This window comes from Leptidea sinapis, chromosome 29 (genome assembly GCF_905404315.1).
Source record: "Leptidea sinapis chromosome 29, ilLepSina1.1, whole genome shotgun sequence".
Taxonomy (NCBI): Eukaryota; Metazoa; Arthropoda; class Insecta; order Lepidoptera; family Pieridae; genus Leptidea; species Leptidea sinapis.
Genome location: NC_066293.1, coordinates 1,138,189 through 1,162,153, shown reverse-complemented (window position 1 = coordinate 1,162,153; position 23,965 = coordinate 1,138,189). Strand labels below are relative to the sequence as shown.

Below are 23,965 nucleotides of genomic sequence, written 5' to 3'. Positions count from 1 at the left end.
TCAGAACGTGACACTATAACGAGGGGAGTTCCTCAGGGCTCTATTTTAGGGCCTCTTATTTTTATTATATATATTGCAGACATAATTAAAAAAATTGAACACTGCAATTATCAAATCTACGCTGATGATATACAGCTATATTTTTCTTTTTCGCCACACGAAGCCCAACAGGCAATAGATATTATAAATGCTGATCTTCATGAAATATTCATGTGGTCTGAAAAAAACTCACTGATTTTAAACCCGAATAGAACAAAATTAATGATCTTCGGCAATTGTAACGGCTTAGAGTTAATTAATGAATTCGATGTAAGACTACTCATTAATGATAAGGATATCGAACGCGTACAAGAAGTTCGCAATCTTGGGTTGATAATGGATGAATCTTTAAGATTTGAGAAGCATATAAATAAAGTCATTTCCAACAGTTTTTATAGATTAAAAGTTTTGTACCAAATTAGACCATTTATAACCACAGAATTGCGCATACGTCTTTGTGAGGCTCTTGTTCTATCCAAGTTTAACTATACCGATACAGTGTATGGTCCGAGGCTGCTTGGCAGAACAAGAAAGTCAATACAAAGAGTACAAAATGCATGTGCTCGTTTTTGCTGGGACATACCGGCCCGACAACACATTTCTCCATACCTCAAAGAAGCAAATATTTTAAATATGGATGCTCGTAGACGACTTCATTTAGCCACGCTTCTTTTTGGTATTATTAAGACAAAAACGCCAAAATATTTATATAGTAAATTGGAATGGCTAGGTCAGCGCAGCCAGTTAAATTTTGAAACAAGGTTCGCATTCAATGTCCTGTCAGTCCCACTCCATCATTCCGCCTCTTTTAGAGGAAGTTTTAGGTACAGTGCCACCAAGTGCTGGAATGATATACCACCACCGTTTCGCAATCTGAAGACTGTTGGAACTTTCCAGAAAAAAGTTAAAAATCTCATCCTTACGTCTATTTAAATTATTAAGTATCTGCTTACAAATTATGTGCATAAGTCCTACATTATAAGATTTATCTTATTAATAATACATAATGGGATCGAAGTTTTAGTTTGTTTCTGCAAATATTTCTAAAATTGCTGTTATTTTAATATTTATGTATGTATGTATATTTATGTAATATTCTGAACAAGTAGAAGCTAATTTCAAATTATCATCTTTAAAAATAATATGATGGAACCTTTAATAAAACTAAATTTATTTTTTAACATTAATAGTTACTCAATGGGTCACCTGGGGGCTGCTGAAAATCAGCGCTGTGTTGGTATTATTCCAATGCAGCATGACGCTGAGTCAGTTCCTTTTGATAACAATGACTGCTACACAGTACTTTTAAATTAAGATAATCACTATAATATTATGCATACATTTGTTTCATTTTTTTTTTTTTATCATTTGTATATTTTTATGCTAAGTATAAGTTTTTAATTATTATTTTTTTACCTCTAAGTCTTTTTTAGTTGTATTATTCTGTGTGGTTTGTGTTTGTTATTAATAAAGTTTTCATTCATTCATTCATTCATTCAGACGCGATAAATTTTATACATTTAGTTTTCTTCTTTTTAACGTTATTAACGTTAAACCACAATACGACCTTAGATTGATTGCTTTTCACTTTGAAATTGATTTTCATCGGGAAATAATTACTACCATTTGATTTTTTATAACAATTTGTTATTTTTGAATTAGGTTGATCATTAATGTAAATAAGGAAGAGAAACGGACCAAGAATAGATCCTTGGGGGTACCCATATTGAGAGGAGTCCTAGGAGAACTCTTGCCATTCAAATCGAATTTCTGAATTATTTTGAAATATGAAATGATAAGATCGAACGCAGTTTTTTTATGTCATAATGGCAGAGCTTCGTGACCTTACGTGAATCAAAGAAGATAACAGGTAATAAGGTGCTCTATGATTCCTCCCAGGCCTCAAAAATATTTTTGTTTAGCTCATACACCTGCATCAGTAGTTCAACGATATCTGGTAAAGCCAAACTGAGTCAAGTACCTAACTTATGAGAGAATGTAAGCAGAAATATTTCAATAGATTCTGCTAAATAATATAATTTAGCTCAATCTGATCACATCGTTCGTCAACACGTCCACACCGCGTATAAATCATCTATATATCAATCGTTGAACTTGAATATCCCCCTTATTCTTATATATAAAATATTGGATATAATTTTTCTTCAAAAATTATAAATTTTCTTGCAAATTAAACCAAATCAATTAACTGTTATATTAATCTTGTAAAATAGTTAGATTAATAATGCAATGTGTGTGAATTAAAATAAAGCAAATTATAATCGAATTAACGGAATAATACCGAAGAAATATTTAATTTTAAATCTATCTACCCATAAATTTTTTATAACGGTTCACAAACGACTGTACTTCTAGCTTTTTATGTGGGAAACTCGTTAAATTACTAACAATAATATTACATACTTATTAGTATTAGATTATAAGATTTATGAATGCTATAAAGACGCAACATAAAAAAAATTGGTACACTGTATTACTTACGAGTACTTCATACTTAAAGGCACAAAACACAAATTATTGGTATAAGCTTGTAGTTCATACTGTTTCACTCTTATCATATGTATGTCATTATAAACATACAATTCAAGTGAATCATCTTTATTTATAATTAAGAAAAACAGGAAAATATTAAATATACATATGGGATGTTTTGCGTCTGATTTTGGTATGTTTGATGTTTGCAGTGTTTACGATAGTACAGGAATAAGGATAAAGTTGTTATTTAAAATGTCGTTGTTTACCAATGGGGCACAAGTCTTCTTAGCACAGCGGGTGGCTACCTAGGTGACGCCATTTTCAGCTGTAAGTAGAAATGTGCAAGCAGTTTTATGTTTTGGTTTGAAGGGCGTTGTAGCTACTGCTACTATTCCAGTCTTAGTCTGACCATAAATGCTGTTACAATAAAAAATAAACAAAATATTACTTTTAAATTTAGAATCTGTCATTTTTATATGATTTTTCATTGAGTTTTCGATATATACGATATATTATTTGGCGATATTAAAATGGAGTGGGGTGATAAAGAAAACCGAATGGCTGTGATAGCATTACACAAAGTAGTTATGGAGTCAAATGCAATTTTAGAACTCTCCATACGCTTGGTATTAGTAAAATAATTTGTGTACTGGGCTATTAATAGGTACAATGACACCACTTCACGTAGTGTTCGTACGAAAAAGGTGGTCAAAGCAGTAAGGGAAAGAATTAAAAAAAAATCCTGTTCGTAAGCAAAGGATTCTATCTCGGGAGATGAAGATAGCACCTCTTACCATGTCGCGTATTTCAAAATATGACTTAGGACTTGCAGTCTATAAGAGACGTACTGGTCATTTCTTAACTAACAATTTAAAAAAGGAATAGGGTGGTAAAATCGAAACAACTTTGAAGCGGTACGCAATGGGAGGTCACGAAAAAATTTTTGTTTGCGGATGAAATTTTTTTTCAATTGAGCAACATTATACCAAACAAAATGACCGCTTTTGTGCTCAAAGCTCTAAGGAAGCTTCCCAATTAGTGGACAGAGTGCAACGTGGGCACTACCCGACTTCAGTGAGGATTTGGTAGGGTATTAGCTATAAAAGATTGACTGAGCCATACTTTTGTGAAAAAGGTATCAAAACATAAGCATAAGTGTATCAAGATACCATTCGAGAAGGTAGTGAAGCTCCTTAACAACATCATGTTCAATATCTAAGAATGGTCCTTCGAGTAAGACTCAGCGCCGGGTTCTAAAGCTCGGTCTACGCAGTCCTGGTTGGGAACGAACGTTTCAGATTTCATCAGAGCTGAAGACTGGCCGTCGTCTAGTCTCGATCTTAATCCGCTGGATTATGACTTATGGTCAGTTTTAGAGAGTACGGCTTACTTTAAACCCAAAACAATCCGTAAGATTGGCAGTGAACAATTTTCCCACGAAAAGAGTGCGTGCTTCTATTGATAGCTGGCCTCAGCATTTAAAGGCAAATGGAGACTACTTCGAATCGAAAGCTCTTTATATTTTAACTTGTGTTATGTTTATGTATTAAACTAACACACTGTAAAAGTAATAAATGACTTTTTTATGAAAATAAGGGACGAGACGAGTAGGAAGTTCAGCTGTTGGTAATTGATACGCCCTACCCATTACAATGCAGTGCCGGTCAGATTGCCGCGATTCTTGAAAAACCCAAAAATTCTGAGCGTCACTACAATTCCTTTGTCACCTTGAGACATAAGATGTTAAGTCTCATTTGCCAAGTAATTTGCTTTGCCAGCTACGGCATCCTTCAGACCGAAACACAGTAATGTTTACGCATTACTGCTTTACGGCATAAAATAGGCGCCGTTGTGGAACCTATAATTTTGCCGGCATCCTGTGCAAAGGAGGCGCCCACTGGTATCGAAGTATATCCTATGACGTTACATCTTTAAAAATAAATTAAAAAAAAACAACCGACTTCAAAAAAACTATTCCATAACAATAGATAAAAATTGCACTAAAAATTAAAAAAAAATAGCGTATTTTTTACAATCTAATTAATTATTTGTTAATTAATCTAACGAATCGGTTTCCTTCCGCCGCGGCCCCGCCCTAGCCTGACGCCTTGTCACGTTGCGCGTGCGACACAAGCACATCTCACCTACGTATATAGTAAACACAGTCACCTAAGTATCTATGTACATAGTTACAAACCTACCTTGGCTGACACCGTCTCCAAAAATAACAAAATTGTAACTAGAATTGGATAATTTTTTTCCAATATAAATTATTGTTTGATAAGGACATAATATTTTCTATGAGAGAATTTATTGATGCACGGTTTGGCAGTTCTGCTGTAAAACAATTTCATTATAACAACAGGGAGATTATCTTGAAATATTATTCACAAATTCATAAAAAGCAGTATTTTATTTATTATATACAGAACAACGTCTGTCGGGTCAGGTCGGGTAAAAACACTCACTGATTCCTTGAGAACACTTTTTAAAATTAATTGAATTTTTATTTTTATTGCTTGGGAAATATTTTTGAACAGAATTATTTTTGAAACATGCTTTAGAATTATATTTGAAAATTCCTTCAGAATTATTGTGCAAAATTCCTTGAGATTTTTTTTATGAATTTACGAATACCTATGAGAAATAATTTATAAATTAAATGAGAATTTTTTTCGAAATTAAAGGATTTGTTCCGAATTGAAGAAAAAGAAAATTCCTTCAGAATTACTTTTTTAAATCGCTACCTACCGCTTCGGATATAAGAAGCGCTCTGAAAGGAGTGGCGCAAGAATATACAACAATTACCAAACTAAATTGTCATAATAATAATGACCAATAGTGGTTCCTTATATACAACGGAACCCTTAATATTACAAGGAATATCAGGCTGAATGCAAAGTCGAATGAAATATAATATCACTTTGAACGGTAAATATAAATAAGATTGGAACATGGAAGTATCGTTAGGAGTGCGCCACAGAGTAAATAAAGTTATAGAATTACGATACGTATGAGTTAAGGAAGAGCAAAATAGTTTTAATAAACTTAAGATATTCCTTTTTATTATTTTTGATGATAATCTTATTTCGAATCAAAAATTTGTTATTAAAATGTACTAAAAATCTGGGTTATTTAAATATTATTCACATATCTTAAACATTAGAATCCTGAGCCTAGTTAAGGATTCAAGGGGACAAGAAATAAAATAATTTGCTCTCGTTTAACATAATATAAAATTTGTCACCTAACTAGTGAATTCAACATATAAAAATTATATTTATTTAAAGACATCTTCATTGTCAACTGTCCCAGGGTGGTGTCGGGTTCCTCGTTCACAAGTCTCGTCAACAATGTTACTGAGGTGCGGAACGTGTCGACTAGAGTAGCGTACCTAATACTCGGATTACTGAACGATATTGAAGGTTATTCAGGTTTACGCTCCGACTTCGGTACACTCAGACGGGGAGGTGGGATGTATGAGAAGAAGGATGATATGATGAACTTCTTCTTCATGAAGCGGGAACAGCGCAAATGGATTAAGATTAGCTCCGATGGTGCCACCAAAAATGAGACTGACATCATTATGTCCACCAGAAGACATATATTCAATGATGTCTCTGTGATCAACTTAGTGAAAACTGGAGTGATCACCGCATAGAAAGAGGCACAATTCAAAACTGGAGCGGTCTCGACTGGTGAAATCTACGCTCCGGCCTGTACCCATCCAGATCCAAATCCGAAGATATCCAAGGCGTCAGCATGTAGGAGAATTAGTGAGGCCCTAAACAGCTTAAATACAACAAGGCACCGGTTGATGATAAAATCACAGCCAAGTACAGAAGTACTTATGCTTCAATCAAGGAAGCTATTCAATTCCGTCATCCTCGAGGACAAATCGCCGCAAGCTTGGTACAGACGTATAGTGGTGCTGTTCTTCAAAAAGGGCGATAAACTCTTTTGAAGAACTTTAGACCGATATCACTACTCAGCCATGTTTATATGCTTTTTGCTAACGTTATCACGAATCGTTTCGTGCGGAGGTTTGACGCCAGCCTTCCGAACAAACCGCATTCCGAAAAGGCTTTAGCACCAAATACATACGCTGCGGCAGGTTATATAGAAGACAGAGGAGTATGTCCAGCCTCTAGGCGTTCGTGGACTATGAGAATGCGTTTGATTTTTTTTATAGTTTATTAACCAATACAGAACAAATACACTTTTATAAATTATGAACCACGAAAACCTGACGGGTTTATCTGGGTACCTAGAGCCATTCATTTTTTTTTTAATTTTCAATTTTCAATTCTTTGTTTTCAAAATCTGTTCCTTTTTCAAGAAGTATCTTATAAAGCGAGTTTTGATTTTCGTGGTATTTATGTACATTTCTTGCAATTCTTTGGACAGTTCGTTAATGATATCTGGTATCACGTAATTGAGAGTTCTCTTTCCATATTTATTATTAATTTTTTGTAAGAAGTATTTATGTTTTGTCTCAAGTTGTCGTAAACCTAAGGGTCTATTTTTTTCGACTAACAGGGTGGGTTTATTAATTTCGCTTAAAATAGAAAATTTAGCTTTATCATACACATTCATAACACAACAATGTCCAAAGAGCTGATCATAATTTCCCTTATTTTTATTTAGTACATGTTTTGGTACAATTGTTTTGAGGAATCTTAAATGCAGGTTTGTTTTGCAGGATCTACCATAACTACTAATACCATAACCGACGACAGAGTCAGCTAGGGCCGAAGTCGACAGAAGTCGTAATGTCTCATATGGTAATTTGAATTTGAGTATGCTTAGTTTGCTCAAGATTGATCTTAGTTTTGAGCAAACATGTGCCGTATGTAGACCCCAAGTAAATCTACTCGTATCATGGATTGTTAGGCCTATGTACATTTGAGATTGCACTTGTTCAATTTTTTCACATGTACAAATTGAACTGCAGGAGGAGTGTCAGCAAGAGTGTTTGTGGGCCACGATAGTTGGTGTGATGTCCTGCTTGTTGTGCGACGAGTGGATGTGCATATACTTGGTTTTTCGAGTGTTTATTGTCAGACCTACATCGTGTGCCCATCTACAGAGTTGATTAAAATTATGTAGCAAAATGACCTGGGCTTGCTCAGCAGTTTTTTGAGCTACTAGTAGACAAGTATCATCTGCAAATTGGTACACATGGCCCTCGTTTATTATGTTAACCATATCATTTACATATAATTGGTACTCAAACGGGCCAATGATGGAGCCCTGTGGGTCTTCCGCGCTGATATGATGATGATGAAACACTTTTTTTTTCTTTTTATTAATATTCTCTTTTACTTATTTAAACTCTGGAACTTACCGGAAACTAACGGTTGACATCAGAATTACAACACAATTTTGTTCAATGCCCCAACTCCTACTACTACTTCAACTATACTTTACGGATCTATCCAGAACTAAGGAGGATCTATTAAATAAACGATTTGCGAGGTTTATAATTACAATTATTATTATTAATTATACCTAAGAATGTGCAGCCTCGTCAATATTAATGTCATTGAATTAATCTTAATTTGATTTAATATGTATGAAGCCACTTTACAAACCATAACCTTCACGTAGCAAGCCTTGTATTGGGTGAAGTTAAAAAATATATAATTTTATTTTATTAAAGGTTACACTACCACAAAATGACCACACGTTTTGAATTGAGCGATCGCCCCAGCCTATTTAATTAATAAATTTGATGGAAATGCAATTTATCTGGAAAATAAACAGACTGAGATTATTTTGCCTGTCCTCAGATCTAAGGCAAATTCTAAAAAATATGGGACTCTGATGTGATGTAAAAATCTTACTTTGAAAAAAAATAATTGAATTTGATCACTGCCGCTCATAATCTATTGAATAAACAAGTATATACAAGTAGTAACAACTATAACGGACGAAAATTATTATTTCCAATATGTTTTCTTTTTTTCAATATAATGAAACGAACCTACCTCAATATCAAAATACTGAATTTTAACTAAATATTTTTTACCCTCGATTTTTTATTGATTCACTATTATTTCCTTTATATTTATTTATTTATTTAATTCAGAGACATCTCCATATATATTAGTAAATGTATTAGTAACAATATTTATTATGAACTACGTTAGTATTATTAGTGGAATCCAGTGTTATAAACAAACAAGCAGCGAGTAAGAGGACTTGAGGTATTCATAGACTCAGGTCGAAATGTTCAATCCGCACTCATGTAAGATGATGAATTTTTTTATTTAAAAAAAAATCCCGGGATACGGGATTGAATCCGAAACCCGTTGCTCAAAATGCACACGGCACTCGAACAACATTCCGTAAGTTCTAGATGTACCCATAACCTGAGAGTTCAACAAGACAAACCAAAGTTTACGATCGTTGCGTCATTGATCATCGGATTGTGTGCTCAATTGGTAAGAGCCTCGGATGGAACCCCAGAGACGCGGGTTCGAGTCCCGCATCGTCCATGAATTTTGGTACAAATTAAATTTGTATATATTTATATATTTCTTTATTTATTTGAGCAACTAACAAATTACACTCTTTACATGCCTAAACTTAAAATATAATAATAATATGGATTAGAGTTAATTCAGTTATAAGCTACCACAACATTCATAATTTTAACTACGTTTATAAGACAGTATTTTTAACAATTTAAAAACAAGGTTTCTAAGTCACGTAAGTATTTTCTTTTTATATTAAGCAAGCGAAATGAATAAATCAAAGGTCTGCGATTTGGCCAGTGAGTTAAATGAACTACAGAGCCTAGAAACAGCGATGGATTTACACTAGGGGCAGTTGGAGCAAGCGCCCAGAGCGGCAAATTTTTTAGGGCGGCAAAAAAATTTTTTTTTTGTCTTCTTATAAATTAAAATTTCTCAATATAATAAATTAATTCTGCTAGTTAATAATTTTTGGTTAACTTGATAATTCAAGAAATTCAATTTATCCATTATTTAATTTTGGCAGTTTAGTAAAAATTAATATTAAAAATGATTTCATAAATTTATTTCCTTGGAGATTTAAAATAATAATCGATTTTTTTATTTTCTGGAATTAAAGAAATGTAATTAGAATTTTCATTTGAAAAATTGAAAAATATTCGGAACTATTTCTTGCATTTTTTAAAACATAAACTTTAATCAATCAATGAATTTTAAAAAAATGTTATTATTATCGATTAAACCAATTAATTTAACGAAAAATCTTATATTTTTGAATTTAATAAGCGCATGCTGCCACCTACAGTATGTTTTACAAACGTATATAGGTTCCTTTGTTGAAGTTTGTTCATTGTTGTCACAACCTGCTGCCTGCATACAATTTTATTGATGTTGAGCATAAATATACAATTAATTGACAAACATGGCCAATGGACGCAAAAAATTGAGCGGATTTGAGTATCGGAAGCGTGCATTGGACAAAAGTAGAAAGGAACAAGAGGTTTTTAGTTTGCCTGTGAAATAATTGATTTAATATTATTATTATGAGTCACCCTTACTGCCAAATTTATAACTGTTAGAAAAAAACAAATATTTATTCATTTTTTTAGAATATATAACGCATAATATATTTTATGTAGAGCTGCGTAAAATAATTGAAAAATGTGTGCCTAAGAAAAAAATTAAAAATAAAAGTTGTTATCCTGTTTGGTATTCTAAAAACTTAATTAAAAGATTAGCTGAAAAGAATAAATATAGAAAACTTTACTTAAAATATTGTAATCCTATGGATGAAATTGAATTTATGTTATTACGAGAAAGATGTGAAAAAATTATTAATTTAGATTATAAAAACTATTTAGAAAGGGTAGAACATAATATTAAATTAAATCCAAAATTTTTTCATTCTTACTTAAAACAAAAGCGTAATAATAAATGTGACTATTTTGCTCTTATGTCTTTTAATGGTTACTCATTCACTGATGGCTTGGATATTTGCAATAAATTCGCAAATCACTTTTCAAATATGTACATAAGGTCAGACAAAATATTAAAAACAGAACCATCTATTAATACAAATTCCATACATAACTCACAATTAGGCAGTATCAACATAACAAAAATGGATGTTTTAAAATAATTAAAAGGTCTTGATGTTAATAAAGGGCCCGGACCAGACGACATACCACCCATATTTGCTAAACGTTGTTCTGTTTTCCTAGCAGAACCGTTATTGCTAATATTTAACAAATCTTTGTGTGACGGTGAATTCCCAAGAATTTGGAAAAGAGCCAGGGTAACTCCCGTATTCAAAAGTGGGGATCGAAAAGACATAGCAAAGTATTTTATCAATATTTTCTAAAGTTTTTGAAACATTAATTTGTCCGCTACTAGCATGGTACATGAAACCAGCGATGTTAGGAAACCAGCACGGGTTCATTAGAAAAAGATCAACTATGTCTAATTTAGCCTTGTTTGTGGATGACGTAACAATGGCTCTGCATAATACAGCTCAAGTAGCTTGTGATTACGTTGACCTATCACTATATTTTGTTATCTATTTTTTTTGTTGTTGTTTATATTAGCTGAGAAACATTTAGTAAAATATAGACCTACAGTTTCCTAGATTTTTAAAAACTACATCATTAATTATTTTATATAACACAAATTCTTAATTATAGACATAAGTTTTGAAGAGTTACATACAATCTACATTATTAACCTACAATTTCTTATTTTTTTTAATCTATTTTATAGTTTTATTTAAAGCAAACAATATTAACATAAGTTTTGAAGAATAACATACCAATACTTTATGGACTTACAGTTTCCTACATTTTACAAACTACATTATTAATTATTTTATATAACACAAATACATGTTTCTTCAATTTTAATAACTACTTCTGATTGGTGCGATCTCAATAATTTAAAATTAAATCACTTGAAATGCAAAAGCATAACCTTCAGCAGAAAAATTAAAAATGTTGAGTTCGATTATAGTATCAAAAACAATATTTTAGAAAAAGTAAATCAAATAAAAGATTATGGCGTGATCGTAGATTATAAATTAAGCTTTATACCTCATATTGACAATATAGTTAAAAATTTCATTAAAATTGTTGGGATTCATCATCAGGAATACAAAGGCCTTTAGAAAGTCTTCTACTAAACTAGCACTTTTTAATTCGCTGTTCGAAGCAGACTTGAATACTGTTCTATTGCATGGAACCCATATTATCAAATACATAAGAATAGGGTAGAGAGAGTCCAGAAGAAGTTCTTACGGCACTTAGCATACAAGGATAAAATACATAAAAAGGTTAACACCTACACTGATCTTTTAAAATTTTATAAAGCGTCGTCACTGTCTGATCGCAGGGATAAGTCCCTAGTTGATTCATCATCAGGAATACAAAGGCCTTTAGAAAGTCTTCTACTAAACTAGCACTTTTTAATTCGCTGTTCGAAGCAGACTTGAATACTGTTCTATTGCATGGAACCCATATTATCAAATACATAAGAATAGGGTAGAGAGAGTCCAGAAGAAGTTCTTACGGCACTTAGCATACAAGGATAAAATACATAAAAAGGTTAACACCTACACTGATCTTTTAAAATTTTATAAAGCGTCGTCACTGTCTGATCGCAGGGATAAGTCCCTAGTTGATTCATCATCAGGAATACAAAGGCCTTTAGAAAGTCTTCTACTAAACTAGCACTTTTTAATTCGCTGTTCGAAGCAGACTTGAATACTGTTCTATTGCATGGAACCCATATTATCAAATACATAAGAATAGGGTAGAGAGAGTCCAGAAGAAGTTCTTACGGCACTTAGCATACAAGGATAAAATACATAAAAAGGTTAACACCTACACTGATCTTTTAAAATTTTATAAAGCGTCGTCACTGTCTGATCGCAGGGATAAGTCCCTAGTTGATTCATCATCAGGAATACAAAGGCCTTTAGAAAGTCTTCTACTAAACTAGCACTTTTTAATTCGCTGTTCGAAGCAGACTTGAATACTGTTCTATTGCATGGAACCCATATTATCAAATACATAAGAATAGGGTAGAGAGAGTCCAGAAGAAGTTCTTACGGCACTTAGCATACAAGGATAAAATACATAAAAAGGTTAACACCTACACTGATCTTTTAAAATTTTATAAAGCGTCGTCACTGTCTGATCGCAGGGATAAGTCCCTAGTTGATTCATCATCAGGAATACAAAGGCCTTTAGAAAGTCTTCTACTAAACTAGCACTTTTTAATTCGCTGTTCGAAGCAGACTTGAATACTGTTCTATTGCATGGAACCCATATTATCAAATACATAAGAATAGGGTAGAGAGAGTCCAGAAGAAGTTCTTACGGCACTTAGCATACAAGGATAAAATACATAAAAAGGTTAACACCTACACTGATCTTTTAAAATTTTATAAAGCGTCGTCACTGTCTGATCGCAGGGATAAGTCCCTGCGATCAGACAGCGACGACGACAGAGATCAATTAAGATTGATCTCTTTTTCCTAAAAAATGTTATAGATGGAGGGGTCGATTGCCCAAATCTGTTGAGTAGGGTTCAATTGGCGGTACCAAAGCGTAATGGTAGGTCACATGTTATCAAAAAACTAACGTTCAGGCCTAGATTAACTAGATCGAACCTAGGCAGATCCGCCCCTTTGTGTAGAATAGTTGTCACCTACAACAACTTCGTTAAAAGAGCTGGTATAGATATTTTTCTCTGCCCCATGTTTTAAAAAAAGAAGTCAAAAAAACTATGAAAGTATTGCAAGATGGTTAGTCATTGTTCGTAGTTATTGTTTTATTCTTTAGTTTTTCTTGGTCATTAAGTAAGAACATAGTTATTTTTTTATCAGCCTTTTGCTTGTGGCTTTAATTTGTCAAATTTTTTCAAAAATTGTTTTCAAAAGTTTTAGTTTAACAAAGGATGTATATAATACTATTAAGCATGTCGAGTTAGCCTGTAAGTGGAGTATACAACGTTATAAAAGAATTTTTAATAATTTAAGTTGTATGCACGTTGGCTTCCTAATAAATAAATAAATAATAAAGTTTCTGTAATAAATTAGTTATTTAAGTTTTGAAAAATAAAATATGTAAACTATAAGTTTAAGTAAAATTCCAGTGCCCGGATTTTTTTCCGGTGCCCAGGGGCGGAATTAAGTTTAAAACCGGGCCTGACTAGAAATAGATGCGTTTTGACTCAGATTAGTCCTAGATTGTGGTATATATTATAATCCCAGAAGTGAGGGATGTCACTGAAAAATAACAAACGAGGTAATGCACTATTGCTGCTATAATAACAATTAAAATAAACTAAATGGCGGCTTACAAAATAGCCGCCGAAGTTAAAATCAAAACTAATTTGTTATCGTTGTCCTGTGTGAGTGTCCGTGTCGCACGTGACAAGGTTATTTTAAAATGAACTTTAGTAAATCAAATTGATTTAAGTTCAAAAATAAAAATGTGTTTATATTTAACTTCTTACAAACTCCCCGTTTGGCAACTTTTTCAATCTTTATTTTAATTTATACAGAATCTGTGATATCTAATAAAACTTGGGTAAGATCCGATAAAATATTAAATATGTAAAGCATGTCATCTCGTCAATGAAACTGTAACTTGTGTAAACTTTAGTTGTATATAAATACCGTGACGCCACGCTTTCAGCCATTCTGACATTATCTGTGGAACCGCCATCTTGTATCGGTTGGCGCCAAATATAATATTTTTATTGTTCATGTAAAGATTGTAAAATGTTGAAAATTACTGCCTTGCTTTCGTTAATTCTAATAGGTAATGTATTAGTATTTTATATTTATTACTTTGTATCTTAGGGGCTCAGTGAATTAGCTATGTTTTCGGGTCATATCATAATATGGTACGCTAGCACGCCTTAGGTATTGACCTCAACTCAATTGTAATATTACGGCCGCTTAGCATCAGGATGGGCATCTACTCGAAGTTTGGACTGTCATTAGTATTCTCTTAAGAACGCCACATCATTATTTCGATATTTGATATTTAAGATTTCATAGACATTTTTCACATCACACGTCCGCTTAAAAATGTATTATAAATTATCTCTATGGCCATGACACTATGAAAATTAGACTTACATAAGTCTGTAGGAAACTTTCCTAAAATATTAATTATAATACAATACAGAAATATCTCAACAGTTATTCGTTTATATATAAAGAAAAGTATATAGATTAGTAGGCTTCGTGTTATTAGACACAAAATTAAAAAACAAAGGATAAATAAATAATTGCTTTGTTTTAACATTCTTTCAAAACAATACCTAAATTATACTGACTTATGTCAGTGCTCATTATTGCAGTATATCTTTATACTTAGATTAAGGATTGGTGTTCGCTCCAACTAGATAAAGCAGGCGTAGTCGAAAAGTGCAGCAACTAATACTACGTCCAAGTGCCAGTCTCGAACATAGTGTGACGTTGACGTGCCACATGTTCTGATAAACATTGCTAATAATTGAAACTTTAATGCCGGGTTGTGTAGTAATAAGTTTGTAAAATGAAATAAGAAAGACACTGTGCTTACATAATATGATCAGTAAGTATTTTATATATTATTAATTTCAATGTAAAATAACACGAAGTGTATGTTACATAATTTGAAAGATTTCACACACAAGCATCTAATAAAAAAGCTAAGTGCGGTATCTAGTTGCAGCGCAGCGGAGACCAATCATTACTCAATAATTAAGACTTTATACTTATTCTTTCATGATTATGATTAAGTACTAAAGTACTAAGGTTTACCTCAGTTGTTTTATTTATTAATATAATTATTGTTTAAGCGACGGTGTCGCACGGTGCCTATAGAAGCAGGAGAGACGCTGATCCATCCAATGATTATAACACAGGTATTATACATAATAATATGATAATATTTGTATTTTGTAGAGCATTTAAATTTGCTTTGCACGTCAATTAGATGTTTCTGGGCTGTCAACGTCAAACTTAATATTGTTTTAAAAAATGTTTTCACATATTACCTGCGGTCATTATCGAGGCTATTTTATGAAGGTTTGCGTTGCCGCGACACACCTGGACTAGCAATATAAAAAGGCCATATTGTTTCACATTACATTTACATTAACTATATGGGAATACTGCAATTGTAGAATTTAGGGTGAATATGAAAATAGGATGTAAGGATCTGTCTGTCAAACAAAGCGCAAAGGTCCAGTATACTTAAGATACAATTTTTGTCTCTTTTCTAGTTAAATAATTTTTTTATCTGTGCATCCAGATCAGAGAATGGTAAATAAACTTATGCGAGTATTTTATAGTTTTAAGCTGAGAATCATGGCAGCAATTAGGTTAAGCTGTTTGAAACACTCCCCATCATAATGGGCTTAACAAACAATATATAGGTACGAAATAGGTTATAATAATATTGTTATTGCATGTTTGAGGTTTAGTTTTAAAGACCAGTCTTAATCACCAAGGTTAGGTTAGTATTTATTTGTATCTGCTGGTTATTTTCATCAAATTGACGTTTTAAACGCGCCTATTTTGCGTGAAAGACAAGGTTTAATCCGTTTCCCGTTTATTACACCGCAGGTACATTAGGTTTCTTGCGATATTTCCCTTGCCTTATGAGCATCGAATTAACGTGAAAATGAATTCGAGATATCTAAGTGGTATCGCATTTGTGCTCGACACACAAGACTCTCAGTAGGCCACTAGGTACTTTTCGAACCGAAACATTCTATTGTTTATGCATGCTTGCAAATGACTGCTACACGACAGAAAAGTGCACCACTTTGGTACCCAAGTAGCTGACATCCTCTGCAAATAATCCAAGGACAAGAATGATTAAGATGTGCAACTGACCTTGCGTTATCATCAGTAGCGAAATATTTGTTTTACCTAACGGAACCGCGAGTTCTAGGTTTCCAGGTTTCCATAAAAATAATAGGGAAGTCCCAGTCTCAAGAGTGTCGTAAGAGGCGACTCAGGTCATTTACCAGGGAGGCTTCCTTGCATTGAATGACAACCAGATTATGGGTACCACAACAGCGCCTTTTTCCGTCGTGAAGCAGTAATGTGTAAGCATTATCATGTGGTGTTAAGGGCACAGTAGTTAGTGAAATTACTGGGCAAATGAGACTTGGCATCTTATGTCTCAAGGTAGCGAGCGCAATTGTAGTGTTGCTCAGAATTCCTGGGTTTTTAAAGGAATCCTAAGCGGTACTGCATTGTAATGGGTAGAGCATATCAATAACTATCAGGTGAACGTCCATATCATCTCATCCATCAAAAAAATTAATGCCTTGAGGCTTGGTTTCTCTACTTGTATGTATAAAACTGTATTGTGATGTGTTGCAGGTGGCGCGACCTGGGCGCAGGGTATCTCTTGTGACTCTTGTGGGACTGAGTGCGCCTCGGCCTGCGGAACGCGAAACTTCCGCTCCTGCTGCTTCAACTACCTGAGGAGGAAGCGTCCTGACAGTACAAAGGTATCCTGAACTCCTCCTCCAACAGTTTCAATTGAACCTTGTTTATAGTAATCGTCTCCAGTTTGCTTATGCACTGTTCATCTCCTCCACTAGAGCTTGTTAATGCAGAGCTTTTCTATTCGCCCACCTTTTGAATTAAATTACTAATAAAATATTATTTCATTATGCAATAGACGCGAATAATTTTCTCCAACTTATACACTAGATAGAATATAACAAACATCTTGTTAATTTCATTTACATAGGACTTTATCTATTCAAAGCATCACCGACGGAATCAGCTCATACTAAAACACTTATTCACTTAGCTATGCTTTCAGCTTGGATGTTTTTTTTAAATAAATTTGGTATTGTAAACCTAAATTACAAGATTAGATAAGATTTTTTTCCATTTTTCAAACTCATTTCAATTTCAACTCATTTACTAGATGCGGTATTAAATCTATTTTTGTTCACAGTCTGTATTTCACTATGGCAATATTTACAACCCACAACGTGAGCATATTCCGCCATTCTTCATGGACGATTCGCCTGAAAAGAATTCCCGCTCTTTTGAAAACGACAAGAACTTCGGAATCCTGGACTACAATATGTATTTAAAAGAAGATTAGCTAAATAATGGACACGGCAATACCACATAATCTGTATATCCACGGTTGTATCATAAAACAAGCCATTATTTGACAGATTATTCCTAACTTTTATTGGCTGAATAGAAAATCTAACTTTCCTAATATAAATATTTAAATAAAATGTCGTGAAAAGCAATTTCTATATAAGATTCAACTATGAAAATTTTAATAATTGTATGTCTAAAGGCTGGGTAGATGTAAAATTATGATTAATAAATAAAAATTGTATTTTATAATTATTAAAGAAATAAAATTATTTAACTATACAACCGTATTTCTTCAAGATCCCAGTATATTTATATATTCCTATCATCAATATATTCATTTAAATATATCATCGAGAACCCGAACCGGTAAACGTTTAAGCACATAATATATTCAGTTTTGTTATACCTTTAATCACTAATTAAAGGTTTTTGGTTGTTTTAGTTCATTATAAAGGTTTCGCTAAATAAACCGGATACGAATGCTTTTTTCCACTATTAATAGCCTCGTTATTGAGGACAAGCTTTCAATTTTAGTGCTATTTAGACACAACTACACCGCACGAGTAGAAAGAAGTTTAAGAAAATAGCTTGCTTGAATGCTCGCTACGACTAAGATCGTAGCTCAGATGGACGTACGGCTCAGTTTACGTACACTGCGATCTATTCGTACTTACTTATTGTGCCTCTTGATTACTGGTCCGCCTATTACCCGTTTGCCTCCTCTTATATAAAAAAACTTTTATATCATACATTATTTTATTATATTTGGACAACTTACAGCTAAATACAAAAAAAGTTAGAAAAATGTGTACATTCAATGCTATTTACAGTTACTAGGTATGATCATAAAAACAGAATTTTCAATTAATTTTGGACTAGAACATATTATTGATAGTAAGTTTAAAATATAATTGGATTGTTGAATGAATCTACGTCAGTGTCTGAACACAAATAATTATAATACATATATCCGGCAAGCCTGGATATTTTATTTTATTTTATTTTATTTTATTTGGGAAACTTACAGCCATAATTACAAATTTTACACAACAAATAGATTAATAAATGCTAATTACAAGCTTCCACATATGTTTTTAAATTGCTTAAGCTCAGAATAATATATGACACAAACAATACTGTAACACAAAATAGGTTCTAACATATGAGATTAAGTGCTTTCTTTTTTTTTATGTTAGACTTACATCGACACTGTCTTTGGTAAGCACATTCTTAGCTACACGCTACACTTGAACTGCAGCATTCAACGAGGAAAAAAGCTATTTTTCCGGTAGTTAGTGTGGCTGGAATCGATGCCAAACAAAGCCAGTTTCCTAAGACTACGAGTAGGAACATTAAGATTAATTTTGCTAAGAAGCTCCGGACTATCAATGTTATTTTGGGCTAATTTCAGTAAGAACGCGATGTCAGATATGTTTCGCCTCTGATGTAATGGAACTAGATGGAACATCAGGCTTCGCTGTGGATATTCAGACATTGGTATATTAAATTTATATGACAGATAACGCGTGAATTTCCTTTGGATTCTCTCGATGTTGTCTGAGTATATTTTATAACAGGGATTCCAAATTTGAGACCCGTACTCTAGATGACTACGTACGTAGGCGCAATAGATAATTTTTATAGTTTTCATTCTTTTAAAATTCTGTGAAGCACGGATTATAAATCCAAGAGCCTGATAGGCTCTATTTTCTACAGCATTAACATGGTCATCGAACATTAATTTATTGTCATGAATTACACCTAGATCTTTAATGTTTTTTATAACAGCTAAATTTTGATTTTTAATCTTATAGTTATATTCAAAAACGTTTCGTTTACGAGAAAAGTTTATAAAAAAGCATTTAGAGACATTCAAATCTAACTTATTGAGTGTACAATAGTTATCCAGCCTGTTCAAGTCATCTTGGAGAAGTAAAGCATCATGAAGATTGTTAACAGTCATGAAGATTTTCATGTCGTCAGCAAATAATAAAAACTCTGAATTCGAAAAGCATGAGCTGATATCGTTAATAAATATAACAAATAGCAGGGGTCCCAACAATGATCCCTGAGGAACGCCTGACGGAATATTAACCCACGTCGAGGTATAACCATTCAGAACAACCGCTTGAGACCTATTTAGAACGTAGGAAGAAAACCATCTATACAAATCACCATGGATGCCTAGAGAATATAGTTTTGACAATAGTATACTATGGTTAATACGGTCAAAAGCCTTGCTGTAGTCAGTATAGACAGTGTCAACCTGAGAACCTTTATCCATATGAAATGTTGAGTAATCATTAAAAGTAATTAGATTTGTCACAGTTGACCTTCCTCTCAAGAAACCGTGCTGTTGAGGGATAAACGTTGATTTAATGTTATTGTATAGCTGGTTGTACACAATACGCTCTAAGATTTTTGCTAACAAACATAACTTACTAATAGGTCTGTAGTTTTCTATTTGATTTTTAGAACCTTTCTTGTGAATCGGTGATATTAATGCTGATTTCCATATAGCTGGCATAATTCCCTCAGTAACGGAACGACGAAAGAGTATTGTCACTGGCTTAAACAGTTCGTTGGCGCAATTAACTAGAAGTAGTGCTGGTATGGTGTCAGGACCAGCTGACTTACTAAGATCTAGATGATTCAAGGATCGTTGAACCTCCTCTGCAGACACTTCAATAGAGGAAATACTGCAAGACGTATTTTGTAAATTTGGAAAAGACGAAACATTGTCAAGTTGAGTGTCAGGAGCCAAAAAAGTCGATCGAATGTATGAAGAGAATAGATCGCAGATTCCTGGACCAATGTCACTGCTAGTACCAGAATAAGTCATTGTTGCAGGATATATACTACTAACCCTTTTACTCTTCATATAAGACCAAAACTTCGTAGGGTTAGCAGCAATGTTATTTTCTATTTTGGTTATGTACTCTTTATAACAATTATCTTCAGCTGCTTTAACTCTATGGTGGATATGGCGTAATAATTTTCTGGATACCCGTACAAAGGGAATATCAAGAAGGTTCAGGCCTCTTAATAAAGTTTTATTTGTTACAAAACTTAATTTATTAAGTCTCTCACTCCATTTGGTCTTTAACCAGATACCACGGGCTATGCGCCTATTGCTCATTGGTACAAGATGAAAATTGCTGCAACGGTATTTGTAATTGGACAAATTGTAAGTAACGAACAAATCGTTTTTGGATACTTCCAATACTGTTATAGAATATGATAGCTATGCGCTGGTTCCAGACCTGTGAAGCGTATTCTAAGTCACTCTTTACATCACCATTCATCATTATTTCAGTCCGAAGACATGCACTGCTGGACAAAGGCCTCCCCCAAAGATCGCCATCACGATCGGTCCTGCGCTGCCCTCATCCACCCTATTCCGGCAATCTTGACCAATCAACTTGTCAATCGACTTCATTAGGCATAAGAATTTGAGATCGTAAGAGACATAAAGGAATGGGCCTTGGAAGGTACCTTGAGGAACACCTGAAGTTATGAACATCTAGTATCTAACTACACACTAGTACACATTCAAAACAACCACCTGGGTCGTATTGTGAACATAAGTATGACAAAAACCAGCGATACGAATTTCCGTGAATTCCTTCATCATCATCATCAGCTGGAAGACATCCACTGCTTGACAAAGGCCTCCTCCAAGGATCGCCATGACGATCGGTCCTGCGCTGCCTTCATCCAATGTATTCTGGTGATCTTGACCATATCGTCGGTCTATCTTGTTACTTGTCGGTTTACCAAACATTTTTTCCGTCTGTTTGGTTCCGTTCCGTAATTTGTGTGGTCTATTTTGTCAAAACATTTGGAAATATCAGTAGATATAATTCGCATTAACCTGTGAAAGTAGATGCACTACCACTGTTTCGAAATGCTGCTTATATTGAGAAGAAGCGCCATAAGGTCAGGACAATTTTGTGATGAGAATCTAATCGTATTCCCGTCATTTTGCACACCATTGCTGAACAATTGCCTCAATATCAGGAACGATAGACATGTTCTTAGCGTAATATATGTTAATATAATAAATATATGTCCTTTTTTTCGATTTTTCTTTAACTTTATACTTTTTAGTTGCCTTATATGGACCACAATTGATTTAGAAAAACAGGTCCTCACATGTTCAAACATGCACATGTTTGAATAAACATGACCTTTAAAAATCGTAAAAACGTGAAAAAAAAATAGTAGGTTCATCCTACTATTTTTTCGCCCATAACAAAATGAAGAGAATATAAAAAATGGAAGGAAAAACATTTTACGGGTACGAGTTTTAAGGGTTTATCTCGATTTCTGGCAAGTCCTATGGAAAAAAGTTACGTAGCATATTTAAATTCAAATTCAAATATTTTTATTCAAAATAGGATTTATAATCACTTATTGAACGTCAAAATCTACCACCCATTAAAAAGAGACTGCCTCAGACCTGAGAAGAATGGGCGCAAGAAACTCAGCGGGCTTTTTTTTATATAAAATATGGATTACAATGTAATATCGTACAATAAACATTTATAATTAAAGAGCCTGAGGGTGTTCGCTTTAATCCCAGTCCGTGGTGTCATTAAGAAAATCGTTATAATAACCTATCCCACACAAACGTTTTTTAAAAATTCTTTTAAATTTCGTAACACATTTGTTTTGTACATTTTCTGGAATCATATTGTAGAAGCATATACATCGCCCAACAAAAGACTTACTAACTCGACCCAACCGAGTAGTAGGCATAACAAGTTTATGTTTGTTCCTCGTGTTAACATTATGAATGTCACAGTTTCTAGAAAATTCCTCAATGTGCTTATGAACATACAAAACATTATCAAAAATGTATTGAGAAGCAACAGTCAAAATGTTTATTTCTTTAAATTTTTCTCTTAATGATTATTTAGGACCTAGGTTATAAATCGCGCGAATAGCCCTCTTCTGCAGCACAAAGATAGTATTAATATCGGCCGCACTGCCCCATAACAATATACCATAGGACATAATACTATGAAAATAACTAAAGTATACTAATCTCGCCGTATCTATGTCAGTTAACCGTCTGATTTTCTTAACCGCATATGCTGCAGAACTAAGCCTATTCGCCAATTCTTCAATATGGGGGCCCCACTGCAATTTGGAATCAAGAGTAATGCCAAGAAATATAGCAGATTCCACTGGTTTTACCACCTCTCCATTTAATAAAATATTCGCATCTACATTTTTGACATTTGGCGCGGTGAATTTAATATATTTGGTTTTATGATTATTTAATAATAAGTTATTGGCGCTAAACCAGTACACGATGTCAGATAGAGCATTGTTTACTTCGTCATATAAAACTTGGCTTCGTTTCACTTTGAATATAAGTGAAGTGTCATCCGCAAACAATACCACCTTGTGTTTTCTTTCTACAAGGTTAGGTAGATCATTTATATAAATTAGGAAGAGGAAGGTTCTAAGAATAGACCCTTGTGGTACCCCCATACCGAGAGGAGTCCCAGGAGATCTCCTGGCTCCTACCATTCACCTCGACCCTCTGAATCCTATTATTTAAATATGAGATCAGAAGATCGAGTGCAGATCCTCTTATACCATACTGGCATAGCTTCCTGGCCAGCGTTGAATGTTGAACACAATCAATAGCCTTAGATAAATAACAGAAGATACCAAGTGCATTCTGTGATTCCTCCCAGGCCTCAAAAATATTCCTGATGAGTTCAACATGTGCATCCGTAGTCGAGTGTCCCCTAGTAAAGCCAAATTGTTTTATATGAAGTAACTTATAAGTGTTAAAGTGAGTAAGCATTTGGCTTAAAATAATTCTTTCAAACATTTTACAAAGGGTCGGCAACACCGAAACAGGGCGATAGTTATTCGGGTCGGAAGTGAGTCCCGATTTAAATATTGGTGTAATTTGTATACTACAGAAGGTCAGGAAACACGCCATGTTCAATACAGCTATTAAAAACTAGTGCTAGATATGGTGCTACGTCAATAACAGAACTTATTATTTTTACAGATATGCCCCATATATCAGCAGTTTTTTTCATTTCTAAGGATCTGAAAGTTTTAATTATTTCTGCTGGGCTAACAACACTGAATATGAAATTTTGTTTACATTCCTTAACGGCTATTGAAAGCAAGGGGAAGGCCTGGCAGTTAGCCTGGATGTAGCGAAGGCCTTTGATCGTGTATGGCACAAGGCGCTCCTCTCCAAACTTCCATCATTTGGGCTTCCCGAGAGCTTGTGCAAGTGGACCTCCAGCTTCCTCACTGGGCGCAGCATACAGGTCGTTGT

The 23,965-nt window shown here is 33.7% G+C and overlaps 1 protein-coding gene and 1 long non-coding RNA gene across 2 annotated transcripts in view; one reads left to right on the top strand and one right to left on the bottom strand.

Annotated features, from left to right (window-relative positions):
* LOC126973246 (phenoloxidase-activating factor 2-like) overlaps positions 1-2,705 on the bottom strand; it is a 40,339-nt gene extending 37,634 nt beyond the window's left edge. The window contains exon 1 of the mRNA XM_050820448.1: positions 2,542-2,705. Coding sequence (XP_050676405.1) covers positions 2,542-2,618 — 77 coding nt within the window. The 5' untranslated portion in view covers positions 2,619-2,705. The remainder of the gene's footprint in view (positions 1-2,541) is intronic.
* Positions 1-16,945, top strand: part of LOC126973303 (uncharacterized) — a 30,025-nt gene extending 13,080 nt beyond the window's left edge. Inside the window, exons 2-3 of the long non-coding RNA XR_007731330.1 lie at positions 15,363-15,428; positions 16,900-16,945. This is a non-coding gene — a long non-coding RNA (uncharacterized LOC126973303). The remainder of the gene's footprint in view (positions 1-15,362; positions 15,429-16,899) is intronic.
* The last annotated feature ends 7,020 nt before the right edge of the window (positions 16,946-23,965 follow it).